This window comes from Lytechinus variegatus, chromosome 3 (assembly GCF_018143015.1).
Source record: "Lytechinus variegatus isolate NC3 chromosome 3, Lvar_3.0, whole genome shotgun sequence".
Classification (NCBI taxonomy): domain Eukaryota; kingdom Metazoa; phylum Echinodermata; class Echinoidea; order Temnopleuroida; family Toxopneustidae; genus Lytechinus; species Lytechinus variegatus.
The window spans coordinates 56,852,740-56,873,481 of NC_054742.1; the positions used below are offsets into that span (position 1 = coordinate 56,852,740).

Sequence of the window (20,742 nt, forward strand, 5' to 3'; positions counted from 1 at the left end):
ATTACCGATCACGGTGCAACGTATAACTCGGATATCAAAATATCAAGTCGAAATTCGCACACAAGGATGCACTGCTATAAATTGATTCAGTGAACAGCCCAGTTTCTTGGACGGGTAGCTGTTTGCCCAACATTTCAGATAGAAATGAGTCTCACCGTCGTCAAAAGGAGAAGAATTAAAATTCTTTGGAATGTATATTTTGTATTTTAATACCTGAAATATATATTTTGCTTTTTTTAAAGAATAACCAGGGGCCGGTAACACAAATTTACTAGCGATTAATCACTAGTTAACAATTCTGTTTGATTCCTAAGCAGTCTAAGCAGAATGTGCGAGCAACCGTTGCAACGATGATCTTGACAGGCCGTTTCACTGAGCAATTAACGCTAACCTTTTTGTTACGGGGCCCACGAGTGAAAACTTACCTGACACGGCTGACAGCGAGAGTGGTAAGTCTCCCAATGCATATCGTTCTTGATAGCTACCGGTCCGTTGATCAGGAACCGCGAAAAGTCCTCGAAAGATATCCTCAGCCTCCGACCTTCTCTCAGTCGTGAAAGCAAGTCCGTTCCTGTGAGTTCGCCCTCGTCGACGTGATCGTGTCTGCAGAGCTCGATGTCGCTGACGTTCCGACCTGCGAGACGGGCGATGTCACATCCATAGCGCATCAAATAGTTTAGGTGATCTCGGTCGTTTGTTCTGACGAACTTGTCGAACCAACCGGAGACCACCCGGAGAATGGGTTCACGCACGAACATGATCTGACGTCACAAAGATAAATGAGAATAGGTGAATAGATATTCAAAATAAGCCAAACGTAATACGTAGTATGCCTATCAATTGAGCCTTCGAAATCATTTTTGGAATGCTCCCCAGGGAGTGGAGAAACTGCATACATTGTGTGGGCATGTCGCATGTCAGGAGCCGATGACTGGGGTAATTATACTTGCAATGTAAAGTGCTTAGAAACTGAGGACCTTTTCACACGTGAATCTTGAATCATCATCGTAATGATGATTGCAATTCGTATTGAGAATCATCGGACCTTTCACACGGAAAATTCGTACAGTAATTTGAGAGGAAATCCCCTCCGGAGTAGAAGTTGAATTCGTGATTGTGATTAGCGTTTGTGATTCTAGTTTGGTTTCACACGTGCTAAAGAATCGTCATTAGCCTTATTTATCACTGGAATGATCATTCAAATTACAATTTTTTTACCGTGTGAAAGTATGGAAAGTGTATTAAGCGCTGTATAAACCATTATTACTATTATTATCTAATCTGAGCTACCATAACACAGTGGGCCTTTTCACGCGTGAGTCTTGAAATTCGTCTTTAGTATCATCGGACCTTTCACACGCTTACTCGAAAATTGTGATTTGAATTCGAATTCCCGAGCAAAGGCGATATGTGTCCTTAGTGACTTGTCAATCAAAGCACTGCATCGATACGATGAGTACATGACAATTGTATTATCTATGGAAGTGCTTGAAAAGACACGTAAGCTCCGCCCCAAAAGCTGTTTTGGAGGTCAAGCCTTTCACACGTAAAACTTGTAGGGGAAGGCGGGGTAAGTTGTGCCAGTTTTTGCTTTTTGCATGTTAGAATTGATATGATTAATAATCTTGTCGAAATAAGTACCTTGCCTTGAAATTTAATTCTTCTGGAATATTTTCCACCTATATATAACTTTCTATCCCCACACTGAAAGTCATCGTGACCTTTGAAAAAAAACGATGTCAAATGGCTCAACTTGCCCCATATATGGGGTAAGTTTGAGCCACCTTCTGGGGTAAGTTGAGCCACAAAAACTATGTACAAAATGAATGGGGGAGAACCAGCATGTCAATTTTTGTTTAAAGTCATTTCACTTGCTAATTCTCTATAAATACTAACATCCTGTAAAAGGAAAAGAGCAGTCATGTAAATTTGCTCCTTTCAGCCTGCATTTCAATCGATTTTTATGGTTTGTTTTTTTTTTAAGATACATTACTATAGGAATTACCATGGCTCAACTTGCCCCATGCTGTTTGGCTCAACTTACCCCAGTCCGAACTTAGTGCGATAATTTTGTATCCACACATTTATAATGCATCCATCATATAAAAGACTATGACAAGAATGAAGATCCATACCTGGACTAATAATGTTTTTATCATGTCTTTATTATATTTAAAGACGTGTGTGTTTATAAAGCACTTATCTATTTCACACTCTTTTTTACTTTTTGGGCTGAAATTCATATTTTTCCCTCTAAAAAAATACTTTTTGTTTCAAAGTTGGAAACAATGTGGTGGGGTTAGGGGTTATGCTATGGGTCATCAATACATGACACCACCACAATGTCTGACTCATTCATTATTGGCCTGGGGCTGGTGGATCAACTTGCCCCTATGCTCAACTTACCCCGCCTCCCCTATTGTAATTTGAGTGAAACTTAACTGGAATTCACAAACGGAGTAGAATTTGAATTCGTGATTGTGATTAGCGTTCGTGATTCTAGTTTGGTAAAAAAAAAATCGTAATTAGCCTATATTCATTGGAATCATCATTCAAATAACTATTTATTTTTTACCTTGGAAAGGGCGGAGTATAAAACACATTGATAGTAGTTTTTGAAAATTAATGTTACCGCTGATCATTAAACACAGACGCAGAGGTCTCGATTTGGGGGAGGGGGTCACCGCTTATTTAATGCAAAGGTTGAAGTATTGGAGAAAAGTAGATTTAGCATTTGAATGCTCCAAAAAAAAATATTTCTAAATTTGTCCATTCATGCCCCACCATAAGATCAAGTCCAACTTTGTGTTTGATTTAATTTTTCGGCAAGACCCTCCGTATTACTTTCAAATACAAATGTCATATTAGGTTTTTTTTTATTTGTTAAATCATGTTCCTTAAGTCTAAGATTATGTTATATATATATTATTATGTTTTGCAGTATTTTTGACCTTGTCATGTTATATTTATCATTCTTATGTTGTGAAACGGAAATCAATTAAATCAAATCAAATCAATTTTCTTTTGGATATCGATCGACAGTAACTCTTATAGTAATAAATAAATACATTTTTTTCTAAATACCCTCACGGCAAGAAGATTAGGATATGATCTTAATTCAATAATCTTCTATCCAATATCCTTTCCTATTCCCTCCCTTCGTTTATCTCTGCTTTCATTATTTTTTTTCGTCTCTTCTTCTTTCCCGCTCTTTCCATTCTCTTACCACTTTTACCCACTGGGGCGGGGGGGGGGGGGATTGCTCCTTGTTCAGCTTATACTGATGCCAATGTCCTCTTAGTCTCATGCATCGTCTTCTATTTTCATGTTATCGAGAGTATAATTATTTGGAACCAAAATCCACTTCAGCGTTGAGACGAAAGTAAACACTGTCTCAATTGGAAAATATGCACCCGACATTTACCTACCCACCCCCACATACGTGGTTCATTTCTCGTTTCACGATTCTTAGACAAATTTTCTGGGAAGTATTTGATTAGGCAGCTTTCCTTTTTGGGGAAGAAATAGCAAGGATCATTTTCTTAATAAAGGGGAAAGACCGTAATAACAGGAAACGTTTCGCACGCAGAACCCACAAATGTTAACGGATATGGACTAAAAGGCTTGATGCCAAAAAGGCTGGACCTCTAGAAAGAACAGAGCCATAATATCAATGGCTCTGAATAGAGTGATCCATCTGTACCTTTTCAAGTGTTTACATATTCATTTTTGAATAATTGTACAATGTATTTTGTTTTTATTTTTACACGGTGAATAGAGCCGAACCAATCATTTATCTTTCATAACTTGTTAGAAAGAAAATCAGCTAAGCCTGTCTAATTCTTGAGAGAATATTTGTAATTTTAACGATGAAATAGTCAACCACCCAAATTAATAGTAATGAAGATGAAAATGATCCAGATTACATTAAAAAAAGACAAATTCATACATATATAAGAGTGAGAGAAACAACAAAATGGAATCGGCTGGATAACTCATATTCAGCTGCGACAGGCACGACACTGCTGGTCTTCCATGGGGTCCAGAAAAGAAGCTAATTAGAACTGTTATATTTACAAGCAAAGAATAAAAATAAATAGAAAGATATGAGTGTACATGAGTAATCTATAGAATCTTAACGATAAAAGACATGATCATAACTATGCTAGCAATATAATGATTAAAAAAAGTATTGTTAAATACTGTACTGTTAAATATCACAAATGAAAAAAAAAAATGAATATGTGGAAGTGATTAGATGAGAAATGAATAAAAATGATAAATAACGTGTAATAAAACATCGACGTTCATTTAGTTTGTTATAATTACATAAATTCATAGCAAAAGTCTTCGTTTCGTTAGATTGTATTCGTGTCAAAACTTTCAAACAGCCTAACTCAAGGGCATGGTGTTAATATGTAGAAATTGCCCTTCAGTTTCATTTTAATCATGTTAATTGTTTGATTTTTTCTCACTTCCAATAAAGAAGAACTGATCTTTACACTGTAAAAAACGAAGTGCTAATTTAGCACTTACAGCATTTGTATAGTGACTGCACTACGAGTGCTGATTTTCTTGTTCAAATTTAAACCAGAAAATCAGCACTCGTAGTGCAGTCACTATACAAGCACTGTAAGTGCTAAATTAGCACTTCATTTTTTACAGTGTAGTTTCATGAAAATGAACAATTAAAGTGGAGCACGTGACATATACTAATTATAGATTTTGAAACTAAAAGCAATCCAGCTTATGCGAGCATGTATATGTATGTTCAGATAAAAGTTAATCATAATTGCACGTAGGCCTACATGCATATCTATGTTTCCTTTATTTTTCAGACTTCTTTAACATACGATTGGGTCTTTTCCATTGTATCTTGTAAGTTAGTTTTGAAACCAATAAAGCTTTAAGTATCTCAATATGAACATGTACTCCTTCATGTATACTTTTAAATAATTTATGTAATCTACTTCATTATACTAATATTGTAACACCGTCAACATGCATGAATGAATAAATACATTTATAAATCAATAAATGTGTAAATGAATAAACAATTGTCAGTACATAAATACATGTATACTAAATCAGTCGATATATAAATTAATAAAAAAAATGAATGAAACAATGAATAAATTAGTAAGTAAATGAATAAATAAATATATTCGTTAGCAACCAGGTTCATTAGTTTGTATCATAACCATTGTAGTGAGCCCTCTATGTTCTCACCTTAGTATAATGTTTAAGTCTGTAATTTCTCTCTGTTGCTGTGTACGTGCTCAGTCGTTGAATCTTGTGACTGCCTTTCTTATTGGCTGCTTCATCAAGGACTTGACGCCAAGTAATGGAGGCAACTTTGCGAATCTACAACACAAATTAAATGAAAAGTTCCGTTAGAAGGTTATTTGGGATTTAACTGCGCGTAATTTTTTTTCTCAAAAGGAGAATCTAAACAGTGCAATGGACTTTCACGCTGGAAAACCTTGGTTGTTAAAAATGGACACCAATTGATGTCGGACCACACTCAAAGGTGTTGACATTACACCCTACAGTTTGAACATAACACCAACGGGTGTTAAACAACCATGGATGTTGTTTAGCACCATGGTGTGTTATACAAACGTCGCAAATTTAGCACTGGTGTAAAATGTTGTCTTCGCCACAGTTATTACTGTGTAATGATAATAATAAAAAAAATGATTGTACATATGGTACTCAAATGCGCATAACATCAATGTTATTATTATCATTAACATCCCGGCTATAGCCGTGCTGCCGACAGGCGCTCTATATAGCATTCGAGGAATTTCTTCCTACTGGGTATCCATTCACCTTACCTGGGTTGAGTGCAGCATAATGTTGGTAAATTTCTTGCTTAAGGAAAACACGCCATGGCTCCAAAATCTAATAATAATAATAATAATTGACATTTATATAGCGCTTTATCAATCTACGACTGTTCAAAGCGCTTTACAATTATTATTACCCGGTCACTGGATTCATAGCAAATTCATAGCAAATCTTCAAGTAAATGCACTGTGACTCTAAGTTTGGAAGTTATTGATTCTGAAGATCAGTGCCATCAGGCCTATTTTTCATTACCAAATGTCTAATCTAAAGTGTGATGTGGAAAATAATAGAGTAAAACATCAATGGCGTAACAGGCAGGGAGCAGGCTGTCCACCCCCCCCCCCCCCTCCCACCGGCGGATTTCACCGGGAAAAGTTAAAAAAAAGGAAAAGGGAGAGGGAAACGGAAAAGTTTAAAGAAAACTATATGAAAAAACATAAAAAAGGAAAACGGAAGAATATTGAGAAAAAGAAAGATATATGTGAGAAAGAACAAATCATCCCGAAATTATCATACATTACCATGATAAATAAGAAAGGGAAATAAATTTTAAATATGATAAATTAAAAGCAAAGAAGGGAAATGAAGATAGAATGCAATGAATCAAAAGCTAAATTGGAAAATAAAGAAAAGGGACAAGAAAGCAAAAACGAGGAGAACTTAATAATACGACCGGGCTGCCGAGTATTGAAATTAAAGAACGGAAACTTTAGAAAGATGGATGGCATATAACGTTTTGTACATCGGTGTTTGAAGTCTATTAAAAGCTTGCTATAAATGTTATGCAATAACAGTCGCAATCAGGACAAAAAAGTTCGTAGCCAAAGATATGTACCTGAGTAAAGCTACACGCTGTACCGTAAAAAGTCTCTTAATTTTCACTTTGGCTAAATCTTCAAAGCTACCTAGGGATCTGCCCAGGCCCCATGCAGTAGGGGCTCTTAATATGTAACCTCCAAAGGGCTATATAACGGGGTGGACCCTATAACGGACCCTTCCTGCACTAGGTTTTGTGCTGGGGGGGGGGGATTCCACAGAAAAGGAAAATCAAAGGAAATAAATTAAGGAGGCAATAAAATGAAATGAATCATTGAAAAAATTGAATATGTTATTTGCTGCATAAAATGTAAAAATATGTCACATAATTAAAATGTCATTTTAAATGGCAAATTTTTTCTGGCTCGCTGCTATGTTATGCACCCTCACAATATGTGGTTTATTGCGCAACTGCGTTAAATTGTGTAAAAGCTGTATGTACATACCCACGATTTGATTAAAAATAGCGGTCATCTGTAAGGTTTAAAATGGCTTTAATATATCAAGAGGTTTCGGGGGCTCCGCCCCCGACCCCACCAGCATTGCATTGGCATACAGATGGAATGGTTTGGGCTATGGCCCCCAAAAGTTCTACAACCAAGATAACAAAGAATAGGAGGAAAGAAAGAAAAGCAAAGTGCAAGATATGTTATTTTCTGAATATCATATAAAAATCTATTTTTTAAGTTAGATTCTCATAAAATGTAATTTTTTCTCGCTAGCTTCGCTCGCTCGGGACTTACATTAAGCAACTTTTTACCACACTGTGTACCCTCTTTTCAATATTTTTTCTTTACTCATCAGGCTACTGCCACGTAGAATCCTAATGCTCGCGCACAATCATAATTTGTTTTTTTTTTTTTTGCCTCATTACGCCACTGCCTGTTCATGATATGACTGAATTTTTTTTTGGCTCTGCCCCCCCCCCCTCCCTGGCCACCGACCCCTATAACGCCCTTGTAAATTAAGGAATTCCATTCCCACAAATCCACAACGTTACAAAAATGTTGGTATTATACCATAATAATGCTCAAATGCATTTACATACATCTCTATGAGGAAATCTTATGAGCAGAATATTCGAAGGTTCCCTTGTTCTTATTCAACTTTGTAATTCACTTGACGACATAATTAAGATTAAATGACAATCACATCGAAAAACAACAGAGAAATGTGATGAAACACAAGCAAAGAAAAAAAAGACCCCCCAAAAAAAGAGAGAGAAAAATATATATATACACGTATATATGAATAAATAAATGAATACATAAAAATGAATAAATAAATGAAATGAAAATCGTTCTCTCGTCCTATCAAAAAGGGTGATTATAGATACCTGACAAAAGATGAGATGGTGATTGTCATCAACGAGGAGATGTCCGGGGATCGGGGGCTTGGCCCCGTATGCATTTTCTTCAAATAAGGTGCAAACATTGGCTACAACGTTCTTTCGTAGTGACTGTGCTTCATCGAACGGAAGCAAGGGCTTGTTCATCGGGTACATCATGGCGTGGTAGTTCATTCGAATCAGCTTTGCCTGCTGCTGACGAAGTTTCTTCGAGAAAGCAGTAAGTTATCATAATAATAATTATGCACACTCAGACAATAACTAAGCGGTCAAACCATTCAAGTTAAATAACCAAAGCTAACCTTCCAATTTAAAGGGGTAGTTCACCCTGACAATAAGTTTATCAGAAAATTAGTAGAAAAAAATATTATAAATATTGGTGAAGGTGTGAGAAAAATTCATCAAAAAATTAAAAAGTTATTAGAATTTTATTTTTGTGACGTCATGTGCGAGTAGCTTTCCCTATATCGTACGGTAAAATAAAGTCAATGAACTGCTAATTTCTCAGAAAATGGAAAGGTTTTTTTATCGTACCTTCAACATATCATTAGACAAATCATTTTACACCTGCTTCTGGAAATAAAAAAAAAGAAATGTGAGTCATCACGAACCATTAAAGATCTGGAAATTTGTGCATTTCATAATACATAACATATGGGGGTGCTGCTCGTGCTCGTATATGAGGTCACAATTCAAAAACTGAAAATTATAATTAATAAACTTTTTTAATCTTTGATGGATTTTTCTCAAACCTTCACCATTTTTTACAATAAACTTTTCGTTAGTGTGAACTTCCCATTCGAAGGGGCACCCTTGACTAAATATAATATGATTTTAACAGACAGGAGAGCCTTGAGCACCTGAAGAAAGATGGATACGTGCAATATACAAATATATACATGAATTGTCGTTATTATTATTTTTTATTTTTTTGATATCATTTTTTAAGTAAAATCAGACAAACTATAAACACTGAATATTGCATCAAAATCGGACTATGCTGGAATAACAGTTATGACATTTCAAAGTTTTGCATTACTTAAGTGAAACAGTTCTATGCATGTCTTATGCAATGAGGAAGATACCACCACTTATTCGTATGTATTTCGTATATGAAATTAAGTTTACTCAAATTACTTTTAAAAATCCATTTTATTTTTATTTGTCATGTCTTAATCACGACTAAAAAATAAATCAACGTTCATATTTGTGAAAGCCACTGTTGTATCGGTCAGGGGATTGCTGCGACCATGTAGGTCCATGCTATAAGGATGGACGAATATTTCAGACCGATGCGTTCCAGTCGGGCGAGACTTCTAGATAGGCCTTCGGGTCAGTGGATTATAGGTGCCACGCGCGTAAAACATTCTCCATAGACTTGGGTGTTAAAATGGCACTTTTGAAAAATTCATAAAAAATAAAAGTGAAATTAGAGGGTGGAATGTTTACTACCATTGGATAGGATATATATCTGACCAGGAAAGGACACCGTACACAGTAAAAACGCTGTACAAAATATCGCTGTATAAGAGGTGCTGTATAATTTTTTGAACAGCACATGTTTAAGCTTTGATAAATATCGGTATAAAACACGGCGAATTGACCTGTTTAAGGTCCGTAGACAGAAGGCTTGAACAGGGGGTTGTACAAGATACCGGCACATGTAAAGCGCATGCGTACGCGTGCGCAGTGCTATGCTAGTGGTCGGAAGATGGCGTTGAGTATGTTCGACTCGGAGACTGCTGCTGCAGTGCACTGGAAAAATCGTGTTTAATCTCCGTTTTAGAAAATGAAAGATTTGGGGGTGACAAACCTGCTTCAGGAGTGGGACCTTCCACATTTAGTTCCAATCTTTAGAGGTAAATTCATTGCTTGATTTCGAGTGAATGTTCATGAATAATCTCAAAAGTCAATGCATTGTTACCGTTGTTGCAGTGCTTTTATTGTGTGTGCATGTACGTGTGTAACTCTATATGATGGTCGCCAAGTCAGAAATATAGGCCTATGATTTTATTGGAAAAACCTCGGCTCGGCCGGCAGTCATTTTGAGATTGAAAAAAAATGGTGCCCCAGTCTGCGCACCCATTCACTTTTGCACGTGATTTGGAGATTTTGATGAGAAAGGCTGCATTTTGAGGCTGTCATAAGAAATACCCAAATTTCATTATTTTTCCACCAGTGAGTCGGATTTTGCAATAAATATCTGTCTATGCATTAGATGTGTAAAGTTTGCATTGCGTATCTTAAAGATTCTACTAGAATTGCGCAGATACGCATGTGCGCAGACTATGGTACAAGGCTTGAGCGAAGTTCGTGCAGGATCCACTCCACTTAATTACAAGGGCCTACACCATGCTCAACTTACACGAACTTCGAGACCATGAACTCGATCTGATATTCTGAGTGACAAAAGGTGGGATTTTATGGGGGTGAAATAAGAAATTCATGCAACATCACGATCTTTACACAAAGTTTCACTTCTTTCCATGCTTCTATTAGTATTAGTCTCAAAATTGGTGATTTGAATTATAGCCTACATGAACTGTGATGATCATCCTCACACATAAATAATTCACTGCCGATGATCGCATGCGGATGCGATATGCGCGAGGTACCGGGTCCGGTACAAGCTCGGGCCGTCCTCAAGCACATAGCCTACGTGTAATGTAGGCCTGGCTAGATCTATTTCTAGTCAACTTTATTCAATTTTGTACGTCTACATATGTGTATGTTAAACCCCATTAAAATCTAGGTCTATACTATAGGTCCAAACCTAGATCTAAATCCTGGCCTAGCTTGGCCAATAGTCCCTTATTGGCCAGCCTAGCGAGGACAGGCTACATGCAAATAGCAACAGATCTAAATGTTACATTGTAATTGCAGATGTATGTACAGTTTGTGAATGATCAGAAACTAATTTTGAATCTGAGATACAGGAATTACATTTAGGTTGACTTCATGTAAATTCCCACTGTGCACAGGGGAATTTTTTATTGAGAATTTCTACAATTTATCCACTTATTCCATCAGTTCTCTATAGAATAGTCAGATAACTTGTGTAATAATTAATGTTACTATTCTTGATCTTTGATTCATGTTTATCACAGTTAAATGTTGCAGAAGATGAGCACGAAGAAGACACCTACTGGATGCAATATTACTCATCACCTGACAACATTGTTGTTAATGTGACGAACCACGGTACCTAGATATGAGTTGACTAGAGGAAACCCGCGACCAAGCACAGCAGAAATTCTTGACAAATATCTACAGCTTTTGGGAATGGTAAAATAACTTGATTAGTGCAGTGGATTCGCATTATGAAAAAAAAAATTAAATTTAATTGTTCGAAGTTGAACGAAGCATTTTTGGTTATGAATTTCCAAAATTATTCTCTTTCTTGCTTGAGAATATAGTGCAAGATCTTAGGATCACTTACTCGATCTGCCTCAGTGTTAAAAATTCAGTTGCATCTTAGTTGTCATATTTCTATGATTAGTGGAAAAGTTGTTCTGAAATCCGATTGGAAAGATTAAGTTATGTTCTTTCCATGAATGTCAATCTCTGGCGGGGGGGATATTAATTTCCCCACCTAACCCCCCCCCCCTCATTTTGCAAATACTAAGTATTTTTCTCCAGTGGTTAATTACTCCAATAGTGATCAATATTTAAAAAAATGTGATAAATGGTTAGAAATAGAAAGGTCAATGTCAAAGCTCACTAGACTTTACTTGATTTGTGCAGTGTGTGCATGTGACCTAGGGTTTTTGTTACAAACATTGATAAGTTTTATTTTTTTTATTTAATGAGCAATATTTAGCATGACTTTAATTACAATGTACCGGTAATGTATGAAAACATGGTATTGCTGGTAATTGTATTATGTGTTATACAGCTTATATATAAATACTTATTTCATTTTCAGATTGATCAAGACTTTGATTTAACAATTGATGCAGCTCCTGGTGCCCTTTTCACAATGTGGCCAAAGTTGTCCAGGCAGACTTTGGAATTTGCGGAGAAGATTAATCCAGGGTATAGAAAGATCCTAGGGGCTGGAGTGGACCAGAAAATGACGCAGAGTAAGTTTTAGTCTTATAGTTATACTCAATTCAAACTTACAGTAGCAGTGCGAAGACTTTTACAAAGCTGCATCAATTAGCATTTAAACTGCAAAAGAGGATATTTCCTCTCCAGGTGTGTAAGAATAACAATGCTTACAAGTGAAATCAGTGTTCTTATGTACACCGAATCCTGTCCAACATAATTAGTATAGTTAATGGACCTCATCGAAACAAGCAAGTGATGTTCTACAGTAACATACACCAATTCAGAGTAATGATTTCTGAAGAGGAAGTAACACAGACCCTTTTTTTACTATCGTGTTGCACAAGCCATTAAAGAGAGATAATTGACTCTCAACATAATACCAGCTGAACACTGCGCACAGCATTATCAGCATTATTCACCATTATTGCATTATTGTGTAGGGGGGGGGGGGGGGGGGCACTCAGTATATAATGCATAGTGGGTATGTGCAGCGGAGGGGACCCCCATTTTTACACTCAAATTTCCGTTCCAAGGCATAGCATTTTTAGCCTATTAAGAAAAAGAACAAAGAAAGCCACTCCAAGGCATAATATTTTCTTCTCGTGAAAAAGGAATCCGCTCCAAAGCTTCGCATATTTTCTGTTATGCCGTTCCGATCGATCTGCTACAATGAGTCGTAATTTTGAAAAAGCAGCCGCTGCAATGAACGCTGTCTGACCATTGCCTCTGTGCTAGCGCACCCGCCGCCCATGCTGCCGGTCTAGCTGCATGCACGTATGCCCGTTCCATAGGGATGCATGAAGGCACTCACATGCAGGCGACTCGTTCCAAGGACCCCCGATTTCACCAACATTTGTAGTTCTGAAGCCCGTTCCGAGGACCCTCCTTTTTACAATTAGCCCACTCCAAGGCCCCCGTTTTTTGTTTCGCCCGCGGCACACCCCCACCAATTTTGGGTCGAGTGCCCCCCCCCCCCCGGATTGTGTAGCAGTAATGCATTGCAGGAATTTCAAATGGGAACACTGACAAAACTTGAATAACTTTGTACTCAAGGCTTTTAATCCAACTTGCAGAGAAGCATGGTTATATGCAAATTTATTTCAATTTTACCAAACATGAGGGTCACGTCATGGGTCAGGCTGATGATGAGCATGGGTCAAAGTTAAGCCTATTAGGGCAAGTTTTGTATTACAGCTCATAACGTTTGATCCATGTACAGTGTATGCCCATTTTTTTACCAAACTTGGATGGTAGATGTCCCCGGGGAGTGGGTTGAAGGTCACCTCCAGGTCAAATGTTACAGCAGGGGTTGAAGAACTTTTGGAGCTCATTGTTAGGATTTTGGTTTGTTTGTTTAAATTTCTATCATCACTCATAAATTGTTACCAATCTAAGAGAGATGATGTTCTTCAGAGATTTGAAGGTCACCTCCAGTTCCAAGGTCACAGGCAGGGGTCAACAAGCCTTTTGAATATAAAATGATTTTGTTGTATATTAATGGGTGATACACATTTTGGCTGAAATCACCATGGTGAATCCCTTTATTACCTTCAATCCTTATAATATCTCAATTATATACTTGTACCCATTCCACTTGTAAGATTGAATCTCACTTGCAGGCAAACACATTTAGTTTGAAAATGCTGATATCTCCTCACCTTCATCTTTCTTTCCTATTTTCTTTGCTCCCATTCTTATTTTGTTTTCCCTTCCTTCACCGGTCACTTCTTTGCTCAAACCGTATTTTCATTTATACAGGTCAACAATGAAGAAAATTTGGCTTTCAGTACTTCCTGGGATTTTGATCGGCAGAACGAAAGGGGAATGAGGCAAATTAATGTGCCGTACTTCAAAGTCTTGAATCTTTCATCAATCTCCAATTAGTAAGTATTGATTATCATCTTACTTTTTCAAAGTTTTTATTTATTTATTTATATATTTATTTTTTGGCCAATTTAGGTTAAAGCTCTGATTTTCCTGAACAATATTAGAACGTTACTGTTGGCAATCTTTGAGAGCACTTAGGTTTGACTGTAGCGCATGCTCACTTGACCAAGGCAAGTGAAAATATCAAAGTGCTTAAGTTGCTTACCCAAAAAGGTAAAAAAAAAAATTAATGTGGGCAAGTAAAATTTTGACCCCAACATTGAAATCTGTTCAGGGCAGCTATCTGACTGTATTTGTTCTATCTAATAATCCTGATACTAAATTAAGTATCTCAATTCTGTAACGCAAATCATAACAACGGAATAAGTTCACACAATGACTTAGTCAATACCTATTCTGCATGTATGTCATGGTTGTTGGATGTCTATGCAAAACTGCACATCTTGCGAAGACTTGAAATCTCCTTAAATGCAGTTCTCTAAACTCAGAAAAATACCTCCTATGGTTTTACCTCAATAATGTAATGAGATCAACGCTGATTCATGTTATTTATTTTGTGGGGGGGAGCAATAGAAGTCCTTCTTAAAGGGATGGTCCGGGTTGAAAATATTTAGAGTAGAATTCACTGAGCAAACTGCCAAAAATTTCATCAAATTGGATAACAAAGTTATTGAATTTTAAAATTTAGCAATATTTTGTGAAAATCGTCGTCATGAATATTCATTAAGTGGGCTAATGATGTCACATCTCCACTTATTCTTTTGTATTTTATTGTATGAAAATAGGTTTATTCAATTTTTTTCCTCCAAGAACTAGAAAAATTGGATTGACATTTCATTGAGTGCATTAGATATTGATTGCTGCAACTTATTTCATTATAAAGGAGACATACATTGTATTAGTCACACAAGTATGAAATAATGAAAAAATATGGTTTTATGTAATAACATAAGAAAACGGAAAGTGGAGATGTGACATCATCAGCCCACCTAATGAATATTCATGACGACTGTTTTCACAAAAAATTGCTAAACTTCAATAACTTTATTATTTGTCATCCGATTTTGATGAAATTTTCGGCATTTTGTTCAGTGAATTCTACTCTATTTATTTAAACATGAATATTTTCAGCATTTGACAATCCCTTGAAGTATTGGCTAATAATACCACAATTAAAAATCTGAGCCGCATGATTTCCCATGCTGAAAATCGTAAGTTGACCAGATTCACTTGCCCATTTCATTATACATGATGGCCCAAAAAGAATAGAACAATTTAGATCTTTAATTTCAGTGATATAGCCAAAGTGTCATTGTATTGGATATTTCTTTTTTTTGGTAGAATGATGCAATTGTCATGTTTTGTGAACCTTGTCATTATGATTTTCGAAATATCATGTATTTCCCACTCCTGTATTACCAACCCTGCTGTTTAGTATGTAAGGTATAATACAGATTATCCAACTAGATGTCTGTGTGATTGGTCTTCTACCCCCTTCGATTCTTTGTTTTGCACTTTATTTAGGAAGGAGCAGAAGAAAAAGAAGATGAACAGGAATTGACAACGGCGCGTTCCATACCTGGGAGTGATTGCACAGTGGCACCCTTGGACCTAATTTCACCCTGACATCAAGTTGGTTTTAAGGAGAACCATGAGAGAAATTAATAAATTAAAGTTTGCCGAATATCAAAGAATAACAGAGTTATGAGGCTTCAAAATTTTAAATTTGTGACATGACATGCGAGCAGCTCCCAATATGTCAATCATGTAATAAAAATCCATAAATTGCCATTTTTAATGGTTTTTTCATGATAATTAAATGGGTTTTTATCAGAAGCTTGTATGAAATAATGTTCTGATAACATTGAATCCACAGGTAAAATCATTTTCCAATTTCCCTAGAAAAGGCACTTGTATAGAATTGATATCACATAAAATATGGGGAGCTGCTCGCATGTGAAGTCACAAATTTAAAACTTCATAACTCTTATTCTTGGTGGATTTTCACCAACTAACATGCAATGTCAGGATGAACCTTGCCTTTAAACCTTATATTGGCAGCCTTTCATTGACATTTACATACAGTATTTTAGGTTTTGTGAGCAAGTATATGAAAAAGGTGCTAATTAACACCTACTTTCCCTTCTTAACCCTAAACAGGCCGGGGGGGGGGTTTAAAACAACCTTCCCCAACATTTTCTGCGATCATTCCTCCGCGGGAGATTTGTTGACCCTGCCACTCTCAGAGTTTATACTAAGTCTCGCGCATCTTTTGAGACCAAATTTACTATGCCCAGGTACATTGTCCCGAATTATGCAACATTTCGTAAGTTCATGTCTGACAAAAAATTGTTCCAAAACGTGATTTCGTCCACAAAGTCAATGCAAATTGAGTTTTCGCATCTATTCATAAAGCTATGATTTTTACTTTAAACAGCAGAAGTCAATTGATTTTAGCATAATTATATGCTTCAAACAGGCTGTGCTATAATATAAATCTGGTGAAAAAAAGGTTGAAAAACAAAGAAATTCCTAAAACAATAAAATACATAAGAAATTGATTTCCAAACTGAAGTTTTTTTCAATTGCGATTGTTAAGAATGCTACAAAGAATATTTTTACCAAAAATTAGCATTCTGGGAGCTTTATGATATGAAGTGAATTAGAGCAAAAAAAATATGATTTACCCATAAATTAATTCATATAAAATAATATCATTATTTGGAAAATTTTACCATACAGCCTTGTAGATTACATCGCACACTACCAGCGTGCAAATTGCTCGCGTGATCGGCAGGGGGGGGGGGGCACTTCCATTCACGAGTGGATACCATGCGCGACCATGGGGTCTCGAAAAGCACCCTAAACACGTAATTTCCATATTCGGAACATGCACCCCTTAACAAGTATTGGCGTGTGAAACCCTACCCTTAACAACTATTGGAAACAAAACGATACTCTTGGCAAATATTCTCTGAAATGAACCCCTAAACAAGTAATGTTTTATTGTTACGGGTCCTTCGGTTGTCTGCTTTACCTTAGTTGGTTTGGTACGACCCCATCTTCTACTCTACGTGCAAATCAGACTCTAAACACGAAGTGTTAGGGCAAAAAGGACATCCTTTATGAAACATTTTTATTTTGTTTTATCGTCCCCGCAAATTTGACCCTAAACACGTGATTTTCCTAGCGAAATAGATACCCTTTTTTCATTATATTTGTGTTTTTTACACCATTATCACGTTACGTACGCAACGTGAAATGTCGTTAAAAAGACATCCTTTTTACCTGTTTTTTAGGTCGCGCATGGTATCCACTCGTCAATGTAAGTGGCTCCCGGGGCAACCCCCCCCACAGAGCAGCCAAAAAAGCTTGGTCTAGTTGGGGTTAAGAGGAGTGCTCGTTTGTTATTCTATTGATCACATGTAAATATTTTTAGGTCAAATGGCATTTTTTATGACGGTTGGCTAATTTAAAGAGTTGTTTGAATAATTTCACCTTTTGGTGCAGAAGAACAGTTCTTGTTATCTTTGTTGTAAGAACTTTAAGTCCAGTACACATCATCTTTCCAGATTTCATGCAAATACAAGAAAGAATCTTCTAAGGCATGTCTGAAACATTTAGATGACAATCTTTATTCCAACTTGTTGTGCCAGGATAAATTTGACTCATTTCGATACTTTCTCAATGCTAATTATGAATGTTCCATCGTTGAATTTATTTAAAGGTCAAGTCCACCTCAGAAAAATGTTGATTTGAATCAATAAAGAAAAATCAGACAAGCACAATGCTGAAAATTTCATCAAAATCAGATGTAAAATAGGAAAATTATGACACTTCAAAGTTTCGCTTATTTTCAACAAAATAGTTATATGAACGAGCCAGTAAAATCCAAATGAGTCGATGATGTCACTCACTATTTCTTTTGTTTTTATTGTTTGAATTATACAATATGTCAATTTTTACGAATTTGGCAATTAGGACCTCCTTGCCTGAAGCACAAAATGTTAAAATAATGGAATTCCACGTGTTCAGGGAGGAATGAAACTTCATTTCACATGACAATGATGAGAAAATGAAATATTTCATATAATAAAATACAAAAGAAATAGTGAGTGAGTGATGTCATCAACTCTCATTTGGATGCAACTAGCTCGTTCATATAACTATTTTGTTGAAAACTTTAAAATGCCATAACTTTCTTATTTTACATCAGATTTTGTTGAAATTTTCAGTGTTATGCTTTTTGAATTTTTCTCTTTTTATTCAAATCAAGTTTTTGTTGGGGTGGACTTGTCCTTTAAATATTCAGCAACTGAACATTTGCTCAATGCATTAAAACCGAAGGATCTTTTGTACCATAATTGGATACCACCCTCTAATTTTTCATCCATTGCACACTTATTTCACTTTGGCCTGCAGTAATGCTGAGCTTGGTTCTGTAATAGGACATATATTTCATATTTGCTTTGCTCACATAGTATTCAGTGGCTACACCCCTAAATAGACTGGGCTATTTCGACGCCTAAGAAGACGGGGGGGGGGGCTAATTCAGCCCCCCCCCCTACGATCTCCGCCGTGGATGGCGCGATCGAGACGAAAATTGGCACACGTGTTACCCATGGCATTATCACAAAACTATAACATCAAATTCTGCAAAAAATTGCATGTCTCATTAATTATGATAATTTATGCATAAAATCATAGATAATGCCCCTGAATTGCTAATTTTTTTATGTTTCACATACTCTAGATAGGCATCTGATCAAATTTATTTAAAAAAAATTTCAACATCACATTTATTTTCTTATGTGTTCTATTGTTTTCTAAATTTCTTTTGTTTTTCTTTGTTTATCTACTTTTTTCAATGGAAATTGTCGGAGACTTTTGACCATAAAAAAAGATAAAATTAATAGGTTTTAAGCAGTAAAAGGAAAAATATTGATACATTTATGAATTTTGGCTAAAAACACTATTTGCATTGGATTTGTACACAAATTCACGTTTTTGATTAATTTTGGGTCTGCATGCACTTACGAAATGTTGCGTAATTTCGGAACGGCGTACCCGGGGTCACAATTTTGGTCTCAAGAGTTGCGCCAGACTTGAAAGTAAAAAGTTAGTGAGCGACATGGTCAAAAAATTTTGAGGGGAGCTGAATCGGTCCCCCCCTCGACATTTTTTTTGTAACAAAGCTGCCATGTAAAGTTTTTTGACCGCGTCGCTCACCGACTCTTTACATTCAAGCCTCGCGCAACTTTTGAGACCGAATTTCCGACCCCCGGATACGCGGTTCCAAAATAACGCATTTCGTAAGTGCTTGCAGACCCAAAATTTAACAAAAATGTGAATTTGTGTACAAATCCAATGCAAATAGAGTTTTTAGGCAAATGTATCATTATTTTTCCTTTTACTGATTGAAATTTATTAATTCCATCTTATTTATGGTCCCCGACAATTTCCATTGAAAAACAATAAAAAATTGAGAAATACATAAGAAATTTAGAAAACAATAAAATACATAAAAAAAATTAAATGTGATTTTGGATTTTTTTTTGTACATTTGATCAGATTCATATAAAGTGTCTGTGTACCCCAAATTTGCATTTTAGGGGCATTATTTAGTTAGTTAAAGCAAAATTTTGATTCTACGCATAAATTAGCATAATTAATTAGCAATGAGCTTGTTCGCAGAAAATGATCTTCTAGTTTGTAGATTATGCGACGGGTAACACTCGTACCAAGTTTTGTTGCGATCGAGATCATAAGAGGGGCTGTATCAGACTATCAGCCCCCCCCCCCCCCGTCTTAGGCATCAAATAGGTTGAAATAGATGTAATATTTATGAGTCTTGTTATTTGCAATGTTTCATGAAATTGTAATGACATTTTTGTCTAAATTTATCATGCCAATATTCAATGTAATTTTCATTAATTTATGTATCAAATAGCTATTTGAAATATGAAAAAATGTGAATTCTTCACTGTTGCAAGTTAGTTATCAGAGTACTTCTTAGATATAATGCCTGGATTGAGATTTTCTGCATACTTAAGATCACTACAAGGATCCCCATCTTTTTAGGATAATGTTAATCTTTCGCATTTGTGAAAGCACACAGGTGTCTGATTTTCTTGTAAAAAAAGCGGGGGGGGGGAATAAAATAAATTACTGTTACTGAAACAAGTAATAAGAAAATTTCTGCTTTTTAAAAATAATATTGATAACAAGAGGGCAGCAAATACGTCAATGATAAGTTATGGACATTTCTTCATATTTTGTACACATTTCAAATTTTCTACCTTTCCCTGTGCAGGATTGAATCTACTCGTCCGTGTTCCGATATCGTATGTCAGTCTTCCACAGTGTTACATAGTGTTTTTAAGTGATACCTTGTAAAAAAAGTTTTGGGAGTATTGCCTCCTATGTATGTAATGTAAAAACACGCATACTTTACTGTGCAGGTGTGAAATGCAAGAATAAATATCTTGAATGAAACTGAAAGCATAAAAGTTTCTCATTTGCCTTCTTCTTTGCCTCCTTCTTTTATACAACCATTTTTGAACAGTTTTTTTTTATACAACCATAGTTTATACAGTTGCACAAAATTTAATCAGTATTGCATAAAAATCTTTTTACAACCGCTGTATAAAACCAAGTTTTAAACATAATTTGTATAAAAAATTTATACAACCTGCTGTTTAAATTTTGAACAACCGAGGGTTGTATAATTTTCAAACAACAGTTGTAAGGTTCATATAGTAAACAGCGGTTGTATAAAATTTTATACAGGT

General features: G+C 35.9%; 1 protein-coding gene and 1 long non-coding RNA gene across 2 annotated transcripts in view; one reads left to right on the forward strand and one right to left on the reverse strand.

Annotated features, from left to right (window-relative positions):
• Positions 1-354: 354 nt before the first annotated feature.
• The window catches only part of LOC121411450 (carbohydrate sulfotransferase 11-like), a 31,909-nt gene continuing 11,521 nt past the window's right edge, over positions 355-20,742 (reverse strand). Inside the window, exons 2-4 of the mRNA XM_041604198.1 lie at positions 8,003-8,221; positions 5,230-5,364; positions 355-761 (exon numbers count right to left, since the gene is read on the reverse strand). Coding sequence (XP_041460132.1) covers positions 399-761; positions 5,230-5,364; positions 8,003-8,221 — 717 coding nt within the window. The 3' untranslated portion in view covers positions 355-398. The remainder of the gene's footprint in view (positions 762-5,229; positions 5,365-8,002; positions 8,222-20,742) is intronic.
• Positions 9,509-14,163, forward strand: LOC121411451. Its single transcript, XR_005969468.1, has 4 exons — positions 9,509-9,873; positions 11,122-11,299; positions 11,940-12,096; positions 13,823-14,163. It is a non-coding gene; the product is annotated as an uncharacterized LOC121411451 (long non-coding RNA).